Below are 13,567 nucleotides of genomic sequence, written 5' to 3'. Positions count from 1 at the left end.
CACTATTGTGTACCTGGACTGGGTCAGGTCACACTTAACTTCTTGAAACAACATCCCAGCCTTTTCTGTTTAAAACACTCTTTTCAAGGTAAACATATGCTCACCAGTGACGCTGCTAATAGTGCTCTTCCTCTCTTGCCTACCCTCATCCTAAAATTGTATAGGTGCAGGGTATGCTTACTAGTTCTTGATGTTGGCAGGAGGGTACCCAGCTTGAATGTTCTCCATCTCTGCCGGTCTCTGTTTGTCTGGCGTGTCTGGTTTGGCCTCTCAACTGCTGGCTTTTGAATTCTATCCAGAGCCCTAATGACTCCTTTGAGTATTTGGTATATCTGTTGCTGCCCAGCACTGATGAGAACTTGACTGTGACCATCAGGGTCCTTTGCCCTCACCCAAGGCCTTGCTCACATTAGTGATCTCTTAGCCTCTAGAATTCCTGAGCCACACACACAGAGAAACCAAGCTTCTCTCTTTGGCCACCTGTCTTTGTCACTACTGCATAGTCACCGCCATGTCCTATTAGATGGGACTGCCATGGAAATTCTCTGGAGGTTTCCATGTTTCACAAGAGTCAGCCACTGTTTCACCTGAAGTTCTCTTACTTTCTCAATAGCTATCAACTACTTTCCCCAAGGTGCTTCTCCCAGGCTTCCTCTCTGTAGGTGTGACCCAGAACAGTTGGGGGAGGGGATGAAGGGAAGGAGATCTGCATCCCACCTCCTGTCTTCTCTGTGCCCCCTTCCCTTCCCCATAATCCAGAATAGGAAGCCATCCCCTGTTCTGCTTTTCTGGGAGATATTTTCTATTCTTTCATTCTCAAAAGGGGAAGAAGCCTCCATGTGAGCCTTCCTGGTAGGAAGGGCACCCAGTCTATGTCATCAAAGGAACTTTATGATCTCAGTCAAGTGCTTGGCTCTTGATATTGTAGCCACAGAATGATTTGTATCTATGAATATAATGTTTGGATTAATATAGCCAAAAAAGAATGCCCATTACAGAGTACATATATTTTCCTTGTCCTGTTAGATGAAAACAATGATGGTCAAATTCTAAACAACACACCCTCATTGTTCCAGACTCCAAACTCCAGTTTTAGCAGAAGGAATTAAATGTGCTAATAAGCATCAGTTTGAACATACATGTTTATAAAAATGTTTAAAGGGTCTTTTTGTATATTTATGTGTCTATGGATGCATTTCCAAATTGGCAAAAAAAAAAGCTACATCATTTCATTCTCTATGTCTCAGTTATATAACATATTATGCACATTTTTCTGTTTGTCAGTTTATAAGTACATAGTCTCATTTAGATCTATATCAGTGGAAAGTCATCATAATTGTATCTTCAGTAACTAGAGAATGAGTACATTTTTTTTAAGATTTTATTTATTTATTCATGAGAGACACACAGAGAGAAGTAGAGACACAGGCAGAGGGAGAAGCAGGCTCCATGCAGGGAGCCTGTCGCGGGACTCCATCCTGGGTCTCCATGATCCCACCCTGGGCTGAAAGCGGCGCTAAACTGCTGAGCCACCCAGGTTGCCCGATTGAGTACATTTTTAACACCCTAAATAACTTCTTGTTAAACCAGGTTTTCAATAATTTTTTAAAAAAGGTTTTATTTATTTATTCATGAGGGTCACAGAGAGATAAGTGCAGACATAGGCAGAAGGAGAAGCAGGCTCCTCGTAGGGAGCCTGATGTAGGGCTGGATCCCAGGACCCCGGGATCACACCCATAGCTAAAGGCAGATGCTCAACTACTGAGCCATCCAGGTACCCCAGGTTTTCAAAAATTTAAGAAATTAGCTCAAGAGATTCAATAAAGTCCATAATATAAAATTAAGGAAGATTATGAAATACTTTCAAAAAAAGTTCTCATGAACTAAAAAATGATTTGTGTAGATAAATGTACATATGTTTGCATTTTTTTACTTTGACTCTACATCTCACATTTTTTATACTATACCAAACCAAAGGTGCCATATTAGTGTTTTTATTTCAAGACAATACCAGTTTATGAAAATGTGTATTCAAACTGTTTGCTGCAACAGAAATGTCTGCTTGCATTATTGAGAATTTAATTGGATTGTGAGGATTTAGCCATGATAAAATCTATGACATTTTATATTTAAAATAATGATCCCCAAAATAACAATTTATGAAATGTAGTACTAAACTGCGGGTTCTTCCAGCTAGTAGAACTGTAAGTTGATACAACTTTTTAGAAAATAGGCAATAAGGCAAATTCCCTTAATGAAATGAAAGATAGCTTTGCACTGATTAGGTTTATTAGTTTGGTGTCTTATCTTTTTTATTTAGTTGGCATAATATAGATTGATTTTTAAAATTAATGTTGAACATGTGTTCGCTGACATATTGTTCTTTTTATAGATTTTACTTAAAATGGCCTAAGCTGATGTCCTAAGTATTCAACATTAACCAACCAAAAATCAGTCACTGATAAGATACATAGACATCCTATAGGGCACAAATCCATATTGAAACATTGTCACCGTCTTTCTGAACCAATCAAAAAAATCTACAAGATTGTGCTTTACAACCAACAAATCTACAACTATTTCAATAGATTTAAATGATAGAGTCAATAGGTCTAATGTGTAGCCTGGGCACTTTTAATGATTAACCAAATAATTCTGTGGCAAATGGTCTTTGGATGACTTTTCAGGAAAAACACAAACTGGAAATTACTCTATGTGTGTTTATTACTTAATACTTCCGTAAAAAGATACATGAGTATTCCTCATGTCATATACGGTCACTAAGATGTGGAAAAATATGTCAACATGGTCCATAGATTTTGGCCCCTCTTAATACAAAAACAATGGACTCATCATTTAACTTTGCAGATTACTTGGTGATCCTTCTCTCTTCTGCATTACTCAGCTCCTGTCCATGGTCTTTGAGCACCAAAACAGTCTGAAAACATCCCACATCACAGCATCAAGCTATGGGGATTGCAAAGAATATGATGAAAACCTATATAGTAGAGTGACAGGGAAATATGGACAGGCCGGCACAAAGAGTATCAGACCACTTGAAGGAAAGTCAGCAAATTCTACTGTGACTGCTCAGATTTTTACTTCAGGCTATCAATTTCTATGTCTTATTGACCCTCAGGCAAATGGAGAACTCTTATTTCTGTAAAAACATCCTTTTACTGGTTTTAACTCTTACACAACTTTTAGAGAAATAACATTTGTTTCACTGATTTTTATTATAAAAGCAATGTAGCCCTGTTGGAAGAAATGTGGAAATTATATACTAGTTAAAAGGAGCAAATTAAATTTTCTGCATTTCATCTCATCAGGTAATGTTTGAATTTATACAGCTCCATATATCTATACAGTGGGTTTGTGCTCATGCATCTTTTAAATTACATGGTTTCATGAAGATATGCACACAAAGGAATGTAGGAACTTTACTTGTGCAGCTTAATACATTTTCACATTGTGAACACATTTATGTCATCACTACCCCCCCCCCGCTCTTAGGGCAAGAAACAAGAATTACTTAGCACCCCCAGTACCCAGACTTAGGACTATGCTGGTTCCAGTCCACCTTCTTCACAAAGTGACTTCTGACTTCTAGCACAATGGAGAAGTTGTGCCCATCTTTGAAATTTATAGACTCGGAATCCTATAGCATGTACTTCTTTGTGTGTCACTTCTTATACTCAACCTATGTTTGTGAAACCCATCCCTGTGGGTGCTTGTAATGGTGCTCTGTTCATCCTCCGTACTATATATTATTCTGCTGTGCTCATAAAACCATCTCCTACTGGTGGGCATTTAGACTCTTCCCAAGTTTTGATGAGACAGCACTATTCTGGTCATCCTTGGCATGCTTTATTTTTTTAAAGATTTTATTTAATTATTTCATAGGGAAAGAGAGAGAACATGAGTAAGGGCAGAGGGAAAGGGAGAGCTGATTCACCACTGAGCAGGGAGCCAGGTGTAGGGACCCTGGGATCATGACCTGAGCTGAAGGTAGATGCTTCACTGATGGATCCACCCAGACACCCCTTTGGCATGCCTTTAGGTAAAATTTTTATTGGGTTTATTTATTTATTTTTATTTATTTTATTTTTTATTGGGGTTTATATTAAAAAATGTACAAATGATACTGAATGGCTGTATGAATTTTCACCAAATGAGCCCACCAATGTAGACAATACACCAAATAGAGAAAGAACCCATTATGAATGCCCAAGAATTCCCTGCCGTGCATGGTGATTTTTGAATGACTGCTGAATATTGCATGTGGAAAAACCTTAAAAGCGTGGGGTAAAGTCATATTGCTCAAAGGAGGATATACTTTGCTTCTGTTAAAATAGGGACAGACAACCTTAATTCAATTGGAGTTTGAGCTATGGGTTTTAGTTGGAGCAAGATCTAGACCCCATGCACCATTACTGCTAGATGCAGAATGGCAGTGATCCCAACAGGAAGGACAGGGAATTTACCAGGTCTTTGCCTCCTTGCTCTCTAGGGAATCCAGTATCTGGCCCTGTATCCCATGAGGGCTACAGGAGCTCCTCAGATTCACTCTCTCTGAGCCAAGGGTTGCTGCTTGGCATGTTAGCCTTTCACTCAACATCATGTACAGTTAGAATAAATTCTATCAGTATTTTTTTTATTTTTTTTAATTTTTAAAGAGTTTATTTATTTGAGAGAGAGAAAGAGTGTGAGCAGAGGAGAGGGGCAGGGGGCCGGGGGAGAAGCAGACTGCCTGCTAAGCAGGGACCCCACACACACACCCAAAGTGGGGCTCAAACCCAGGCTCCAGAGCCCAACACCTGAGCCAGACTCTTAACTGACTGAGCCACCCAGGCATACTGTTTTGTTTTGTTTTGTTTTTAACAAAAGTTGGGCAATTATTTCATCCTGCATTTTTCTCCTACTTTTACCTTACATCTTGTCACATCTTTACTATTGTAGCATAATGGATTTTTCTTTTGCCAGCCAAGGTCCTTTTCTTTCTCTGATTCTGGCCCCAGGCTTCAATGATCTGTCCCACACTATCACAGAGCTCAGTGCAGGGCAGCTGCTGCTCTCAGGCTTTGATTAGAGCAAACAGTTTCCAGCTTGACTCACATCTAACAATGTCCCTTGATTGTGCAAAAGTCGTTGACCTACGTAATAGTCTCTGGTTGCAGCAGGCTGAGGATTTACCTCGAAACCAGGTAGCACATACTACTGGGAGGTGGACCTGCTTACTATTTCCTTGGGCTACATAATCATAAGGTAACCACTTAAATAGTGACATGTGGTGTTCAAAGTTTTGGTTTAGAGGTGAACCCAGAAAATGGTGAGTGTAGTATTTTCTGACAGTGTTTACTTACCTAAAAATACTTATTTGATGCACTGTGCCTTTTTATAATGTACCATTTTTATTTTTAAACAGTGTGAAATATAAGTGATATAAACTACAGAAATGTTACATTTCAGAGAAAAAGAAGTAGATGTGTGTACAAACAAAAGCTTGCCCACCCATAAAATGTGAACAAGGTACAGGTAAAATCACTTTCTCAAAGTAAGCCTCCAGGAAATACTTGACATTTTCAAGAAGATGGTTGCCCTGTAATATCATCATTTGCTTTCTCCATCAGTGAGAGGTGCTGAAATATTGCGTACTCTTTTTTCTTTGTCTTTTTTTATTATTATTCATTTTTGGAAAGCTAAGAGTAGGAATAGCAATGAGATGCTTTGGGTTTTAGTTGGAATGATGCAAGTTCTCACTGTATTTCTGATAGACAAATGTCAAGATGACCAACTAGCTGACATCAAAATGAAAATAACTCCTTTCACATTTAATCTTTTTTTTTTCCTTCTTTAAGACCTCGACTGCTACTGTAAATGTTGTGGTGACAGATGTCAATGACAACGCTCCAGTGTTTGACCCCTATCTTCCTAGAAATCTGTCTGTGGTGGAAGAAGAAGCCAATGCCTTTGTGGGTCAAGTACGGGTAAGTGGACTATATCTATTAAATGTATTTTTAAGTGACTGTGTTTCTAACACTTTAATTTTGAAAAAAAGATTGAGCTAATGCAACATACAGTAGTGATCAGTGAATGAGATACTCAAGGGTTTTTTTTTTGTTTTTTTGTTTGTTTGTTTTTGTTTTGTTTTGTTTTTTCAAATCACCTTGCGTCCATTGGATTTCACTTATTTATAAGCTTGTGAATTTGCATCTTGCGAATCTTAGGTGATTTAAACACTGATTCATTTGAGACTATTCTTTTCTTATTTTATATATATATTTTTTTCTGGAATTGTAATAAGGTATTTAGAGAGATATATGTAATTAGCTTTACCATTATGTGTGAATTTGTAAGTGCATACCTCAAAATATAGATGTTTAGACGTAAATTCTTTGTCTAAACATATAGTTAGCATTTTCTTTGTACCTATATTTGTACACACTCCTTGTCCAGCATGCTCTCCTGATTCTAATACTGGGTATATCAGCCAGTTTCTGTACTTCTTTGATGAATAATCCCATTTTTCTTATAGCAGTGCAGTATTTCCTCAGTTGGGTCATCCTTGGTTTTGAACATGGTTGATGGTTTAGAAGCCATAAGCTGAGGGCAGATTTTGAGAAAGGCACATATATTTCACAGTATCTACCTGAGATAAGGCAACTCTGTGAGCTACAGGCAAGGAAAGAACCCTTGTCTCACAGGATTGGGTCAGCTAGATGGTGAATGCAGACTTCAGGCTCCCACCACTACCCTACTAAAGTCTTGAGTCTTGAATAAGAGTTTTGTTGATGCTCTGAAGCAAGTGTTCTCTACAAGCCAGCTGCTCTTCCAGTCAGACAAAAGTCTGGTGTTCAGTAGAGTGTTCTCTCTGGCTACCGAAGATGAAGGTTTCTTTAAATGCTGTTAAAGGCAGAGACCTTCTGACTTTCATACCATGCCCTGAGATGTTGATTGGACATATCACGTGAGCTCATCAGTCATGTGAGCTCATCAGTTTTTTTTTTTGCCCCTCAGAGCTCTGAAAATACTTACAACTCCATAGTCACCAGCATCATCATTGTCCCTCTGCCTCTCAAATCCTAGAGATATTTTGTGAAGCATACATTCCCTTTATGCCTTTATGCCACCCAAGCTCACCACAGGGGAGAGGATTAGTCATTGTGCTGTTGCAACAAGCCACAGAGTCTTGATGCCATGTAGCCAGCAAGCCATTCAACTCCAGAACTCTGTGTAATAATACCTGCAGTGTCACAACTTTTCTTGTGGACTCTACAAGAAAAGACCTGTAGACAAAAGATTGAGGTAGAAATAATATTTGAGAAGTTCAAGTGATACTCATAGGAAAGTAGGAAGTAATTCAAGGAAAAAGACAGCTGCCAATGAATGGACAGCAACTAAATTAGTCATAGGAAGATTGAAGCCCAATTTCAAGAGCATATCTAGGAAAATATGCAAACATATGTCCCAAAATTATCGATCTTGAGAAGTGATGGAACTGGCAAATTCATGCATGAAATCCTGAGAGTTCTTGGTCACTGATGCTGTGGAGGAGCCATTTTTGGTACTTTCTGCCCCAAGTGCAGGCAAGCAGCCAGATCTCTGACATTTGGATTCAAGGGCATTTAGTCAGACTGCAGATAGTAGCAGATGGAAGTCGGCCAGAAAGTATATGTGCTTTGAGAGACACACATGGAGCACTGACAGTTTCTCTTATACCAAGCAAACAAGGTGGTGAAATCTGAGTAGCACGTGCAGAAAACATAGGAAAGGGGATTGTGCTGAAGTTAGCTCATGAAGGACGAATATTGGCGACAAGAAAATTGGAAGGAGTTGGAATATTTCCAGCATATTATTGCAGGAATAAAAACAGATACAGGGCTTTGACATGTCATATTACAGCAAATTGGATGTGCCACATTGTAAAAATTCCTCTGTGCGTGTTGGAGAAGGTGCTGAGGGGGACCTCTGGAAGGTCTCAAGCACCACTAGATTTTTACAATAAAGATTACTCCTGAGTGGATTGTAATGGGAGATTGCCAGCTCAGAAGGTAATTATAATAGGCCAGATCTAGAGGCCTGAACTATTATATTAGTCTAATAATGATGATGATTAAATACTGGGGGCTTCTGGGTGACTCAGGTGCTTAAGTGTCTACCTTCAGCTCAGGTCATGAGCTCAGGGTCCTGGGATCAAATCCTGCATCAGACTCCCTGTTCAATGGTGAGTCTGCTTCTCCCTCTGCCTCTGCCCCACTTCTCCACTTATTCATTCTCTCTCTCTCTCTCTCTTTCAAATGAATACATAAAATATTTTTTAAAAATACCATTACAGTTATCACTCTAGTTGCCACATTGATGAAAACTGAAAAATGTAGTCACATCTACCAACTATTCAGCTAAAATAAACAGGTATTGAAATCATTTAGGAAAAATTCTTCCCCATTTCTCTTAATGTACTTAGCATAGGAAAGAGAAAACCCATTTGGATATATAATTAATAATATGTAAGTAGATATTAACATAATGATTAATTATTAGTGATTTTTACTTTTTCTTTCTTTTTATTATTGTTACTTTTCCTAGTGGTTCTCTGTCTTTGAAGGAATTAGAGCATTAACTTTGTTTCTTGTCTTCTAGTTCTTAAATTAGATGAGAAATGGTCTCTGTAGTTTATCTCAGCATTAAAAATTGAAATGTTAACCTTAGCATTTGTAATTTGACAAAGCAGTAATTGTCCTGGTCTTTAGGCAATAGCATGTTTTCATAAAAAACTAAAATGAGTTTGAAAGTACAAAGAAACAGAAAAACATGCAAAGCAGGTGCATCCTACTGATTCTGCACAGTTCCAGAGAAGTTGTAATGTTCAGAGAATGGAATTTTGATGCATCATAATGGTCTCCTGTTGTTACCTAATGATAATTATATAATACATTAATTTCACTAAATGACTCATGCTCTGCTTATAATATTTAATTTTAATTGTCACCAAAAAACAATTAGGACACACTTAAAACTAAGATACGTATGGTTAGTTATTGCACTGAATTTGAGTTACTGACTTAAGGAGTTTTTGTTCCAATGGTGTTTTAGTATGCACAATCCAGTATTTGCATTCAAATGCTGAAGGAACTTCTCACTTTCTTTTAGTGTATTAAAGTAGTACTGTAGCAGCAAACTTTATTAAATAGGAAATACTTCCAAAGCAATGTTTATGGATTATGCCAAACAAAGAAGTTTTATCAGCATATTAAAAAATAAACTACCAACCAGTAATTTTTGAATGTAGAACCCACTACACACAAGCATGATATACTACACTTAACTTTGGAAACCATTTGCATGATTCTCAGAGCATTTGCAGCAGCAGCATTGTTGGAGAGAAAAGAATAGATGCAGAATGAAACCTGGGAAATTGAGTAAGAACAGCCTCCATCTCTATATCAAGTGTCCAATGTGTGTGTCATCTGGATGATTTCCTAAAGGATGAGGAACACTACGGAGGACGAAGTCAGCTGCGTCAGGGTTCATGGGAGAATGTATTCATCTGTAGTATCTTGACAAATAAGTGAGATTCTAGGTTAAAAAAAAGAAAAAGAAAAAAGAAAGATGCCAGGCAGATATGACAGAGGAGACAGAGGACAGAGTTGAGCTGAAGAGGCAATTGGAGAACAAGTCAATAGTTTGACAGTAATGGAAGATGTGTCCAGAGGAATTGTAGAAAATTGATGAGAAACATGTTGAGTTCTGATGGGGAAGGCCAGGGAGGCCTAATGACACAGCTGCTGATGGAAGACTTGACAACTTGGCGCACCCGCATAAAATCTTGTTTAGTGCCCTTTACAGCGTGTCACAGGAGGCCACGTCTAGAGGGTCTTTATGCACATTCTGAATCTGGGCCACAAGCATGCCAACAGTTCATCTCCAAGTGGGTCTCAGGTGTAAGAGACCTCACACCTGCTGCACAAAATCCCCAGTCCTTCCAGATCCCAGGGAAGCAGAAAACTTGAGGGGTGTATGTAGGGAGAGATAGAGAGAGAGAAAGAGGAGAGGGAGAGGGAGGGAGGGAGGGAGGGAGGGAGGGAGGGAGACATTATGCAGTAGAGAATATTTATGCACACATACATATATATAAACAATTTACACATGCATATATTATTGTTAAATAGCTGAGGGTAAGGAAGCGGAGTCTTCTGTTAGGATTATGTCTTTTTTTGTCTTAAAGTGCTAAGATGCTAAACTGCTCAGATGTGTCTCCCAGATCCCATGTCTTCCGAAATCAGAAGACCAGCTAGGAATGATCCGTCCTGATGCCTAAGTCAAGTGCATGACTTTGGTCCCACCATACACCCCGGATCTCCAGGAGCGGGGAATGGAGACACTCCGCTCAATATGGTGCATGCCATTTCCATTTATTTTTCCCAACCAAGGCCCAATAAATTCAACCCTGAGTCTAGGTGGGGAGTGAGGAGGAGATGAGGGGCTATCTGTTCAGTAAGCACCATCTCCCGCACAGCGTCTGTGATGGTCTAACAGAACTTAGCAAGAGGGAGGATGAGAAGTTTGTACTTTGGCCCAGGTGCCCCAGGAGGCCCTTCACTGCATATTCTGGGTGAGTGGAAATTGAGGGGGGGGGCTTCCTGCAGTGTCCTCTGGAGGGCTTCCTTAGGAGCCACAGCTCCCCTTAAATCCCAGTTCGTCCTCTCTGCTTTTCAGAACAGCCCTGGGCAGGAGAGCCCACAGGGAGGCAGAGAAGGCACACTTGGGACAACACTTCCTCTTATGTTTCAACTGGGTTCTTTGCAGTGTATACACTATGGAGGGAGCTGCTTCCCTGCAAACTCCCCATCAATGCCTTGTAGAGACCCTTAAGCTGAACTGACCTCCTCTAGCTCTAAGTAACAGAGATAGAGCCCTGAGTCAACAAAATGTCCTTCCAGTTCTAAAAACAAAAGAGGCTGAATTTATTTAACCTGAAACATAAGTGCCTTCCCCCGTGAGGCCTATGTGCGGAACGCCAGCTGCTGTAAGGTGGTAGCAATTCCGCTTAAACCCTGAGAGCAAAAATAAATAAATAAATAAATAAAATTAAAAAGAAATTAAAAATAAAATAAAATAAATAAACCCTGAGAGCAGTTTTCTTTTTCTTTTCTTTTTTCTTTTCTTTTCTTTCTTTCTTTCTTTCTTTCTTTCTTTCTTTCTTTCTTTCTTTCTTTCTTTCTTTCTTTTTTTTTTTTCTGAGAGCAGTTTTCAAATCATTAGTGAACTTCAGCGTTCAGAAGGGGTGGGATGCTGCTCATTGTAAAACGGAATTGGTCTCTCCTCTAACTATGCAATTTAATATTAAGGAAAATAAATCTGAGCCCCCAGGGTGTGTCTGCTGGATGTACTTGTCGCCTCCCTGTGTGGGGCTCTAAAACTGAAATGGAGGTGGGAGCTTTAGCGTCTTTTATTGATTTTTCTGTAGCTCAGGATGGCATTCGACAGGGTTTGAAACCCTAATGCTTCTTTTTGAAGTGGGCCACAGGTGGTGAATTTCACAGGTTCTCTTGCAAAGTCGCACTAGGCCACGCAGGTGCTGGACTTGGCCAAGAAGGCAGCCCACACACTTTGAAAACCGGGTGACAATGTATCTTAATGCTGCTACCGAAAAATATTCCTCGTGGAGATTTACCTGGGGCTTGTGAATTTTTTTTTTTTTTGGTTTTGTTTCTTCGTGAACATTTTTGAAAGCTCGTGATCTTTCAGCTACTCAATCAGCAGTTGGTGAATGAATGAGAACGTTCTCTGTGTGTGTTTTTGCAATATTTACCGAGGGCCCATCCTTAGAGCAGTTTTCATCTTAGTGGCCGAGGTCATGATAAATACATGTGCATGTGTCTGCATGTGTGTGTGTGTGTGTGTGTGTGTGTGTATGTGTGTAAACATCCACACTTGTATGATCCCAGATGTGCAATGGATGATCGTGGTCACTTCCTTATTGCTGAATCTATCATTATCTGAATAACTTCACTGCCACAGTGGAAATGGGTCTCCCCCCTCCTGGAGGCCTCCCCTCCCTGTTGGCTCCTGGTTTCCGATTGTAGCACGTCTGGTTCTTTCTACCTTTTCCTGTATCTGTTTGCTTCTTAGACCTTTTCTTTTTCTGCTGGATGATCACACTCCTTTTCTAGTTTCTCCCGGGTACCGTTGGCCTTCAAAGAACCACACACGACTCAGGGATGCAGTCTGGTGAGGTTTGGAGCTGGGACACACGGATCCTCGTGTTTCCATCACCACGATCACGGTGATAGAAGTTTCCACCACCTGCCAAACTAACTGCATCTCACAAGGGGCTTCTCAGGTGTCCTTCCACAGCTACACATTCATTCGGGGGCACTCTCCTCGCTCCCACGCACATGGTCTCTATCACACGTGCACGCTCGTGTCCCCCACAGCTGCTGCTCCTGGAAGCTGCAGCCTCGAACAGATGTTTACCTGTCAAACTAGCGCACCCACGTGTCCTGCAGGTGCCCCCTGTTCAACCTCTTAGCATTCGACCTTCAGCATCACCTTCCCTGGACAGGGCTTCCTCTCCCAGATGCTGCTCTTTGGTTTCCCGATGGCAAGCCGGGTGCTGGGGAGCCGTGGGCCCCCTCGCCCCCCTCACTATCCACGCCCAGCCTGTCTCCAGTCCTGATTACTTTACACATTTCTCATCTTCTCAGATTCCTTCCTTCTCCCTCCAGACAGCTACAGTCCAGCTCTTGCTGTTTTTCACCAAATTCACATCACAACGTCTTTTCTTTTTTTTTTTTTTTCTTAGTAAAACAGAGTCTATTTTTCTGCTATCCTTAAAGGACACACTACATTAAAATAAACCTTTATAGTTTGTTTCCTTGGCTGCTATTTTTCTCACTTAATGGATTATCTTGATGCTGGCCTTAGCACCACTTAATTATCCTTGGTGTACCTGCTGGAACGCTGTCTCTAGCCAACAGTTCCGCCACATGAGACATCTCTCAGCACAGCGAAGAAGCGCGCGCACACACACACACACACACACACACACACACCCCACTGCTCTTTTCCAGCTTTACCTGCATCAGTGCAAACCTGCTTGCAGCTACCAATACGCGTTCTCAGTACGTCTCCCGAGTCCTTTGCCTCTGGTCATGACCCTGCCTTGATTTCTTCTTTTTTCCATTCTTTATTTGGAGCAATTACCTTTGAGCATTCTGGTCAAACATAGTCTCTTCTGGAAAACCTCACCTGACCATTTCTGTATCTTACATGACCCATCCTCTTGGTTCCATTTATACTGTGCATGCGTTTTTGATATTACTTAACCAAAGTATATTGAAGTTATCTGTTTACGGGAAGCAGAGACACGTCATGTTGATCTGAGAAATCTATTACTCAGCTCAATATTTGCCTTTTAGAAGATGCTGAATTAAACTAGACCTAATAGTTTAAAATGATCTAAACGTACATTTTTTTCAATGAGGACTCAGATAATGTTGTAGAAAGAGAAGAGATATAATAGATGTCAACATGTACGAGTACATATGTGGCGTATCACACACAT

The 13,567-nt window shown here is 40.2% G+C and overlaps 1 protein-coding gene across 16 annotated transcripts in view; it reads left to right on the top strand.

Annotated features, from left to right (window-relative positions):
• Positions 1 to 13,567, top strand: part of PCDH15 (protocadherin related 15) — a 739,593-nt gene that overhangs the window by 493,706 nt on the left and 232,320 nt on the right. For all 16 annotated transcript variants that reach the window (XM_055322636.1, XM_055322635.1, XM_055322634.1 and 13 more), the window contains one exon: positions 5,859 to 5,987. In XM_055322636.1, coding sequence (XP_055178611.1) covers positions 5,859 to 5,987 — 129 coding nt within the window. The remainder of the gene's footprint in view (positions 1 to 5,858; positions 5,988 to 13,567) is intronic.

Source organism: Nyctereutes procyonoides, unplaced genomic scaffold, assembly GCF_905146905.1.
Source record: "Nyctereutes procyonoides isolate TBG_1078 unplaced genomic scaffold, NYPRO_anot_genome, whole genome shotgun sequence".
NCBI classification, from domain to species: Eukaryota; Metazoa; Chordata; class Mammalia; order Carnivora; family Canidae; genus Nyctereutes; species Nyctereutes procyonoides.
Note: the sequence above shows the minus strand (reverse complement) of the source record. Positions and strands in the feature narration are given on the sequence as shown.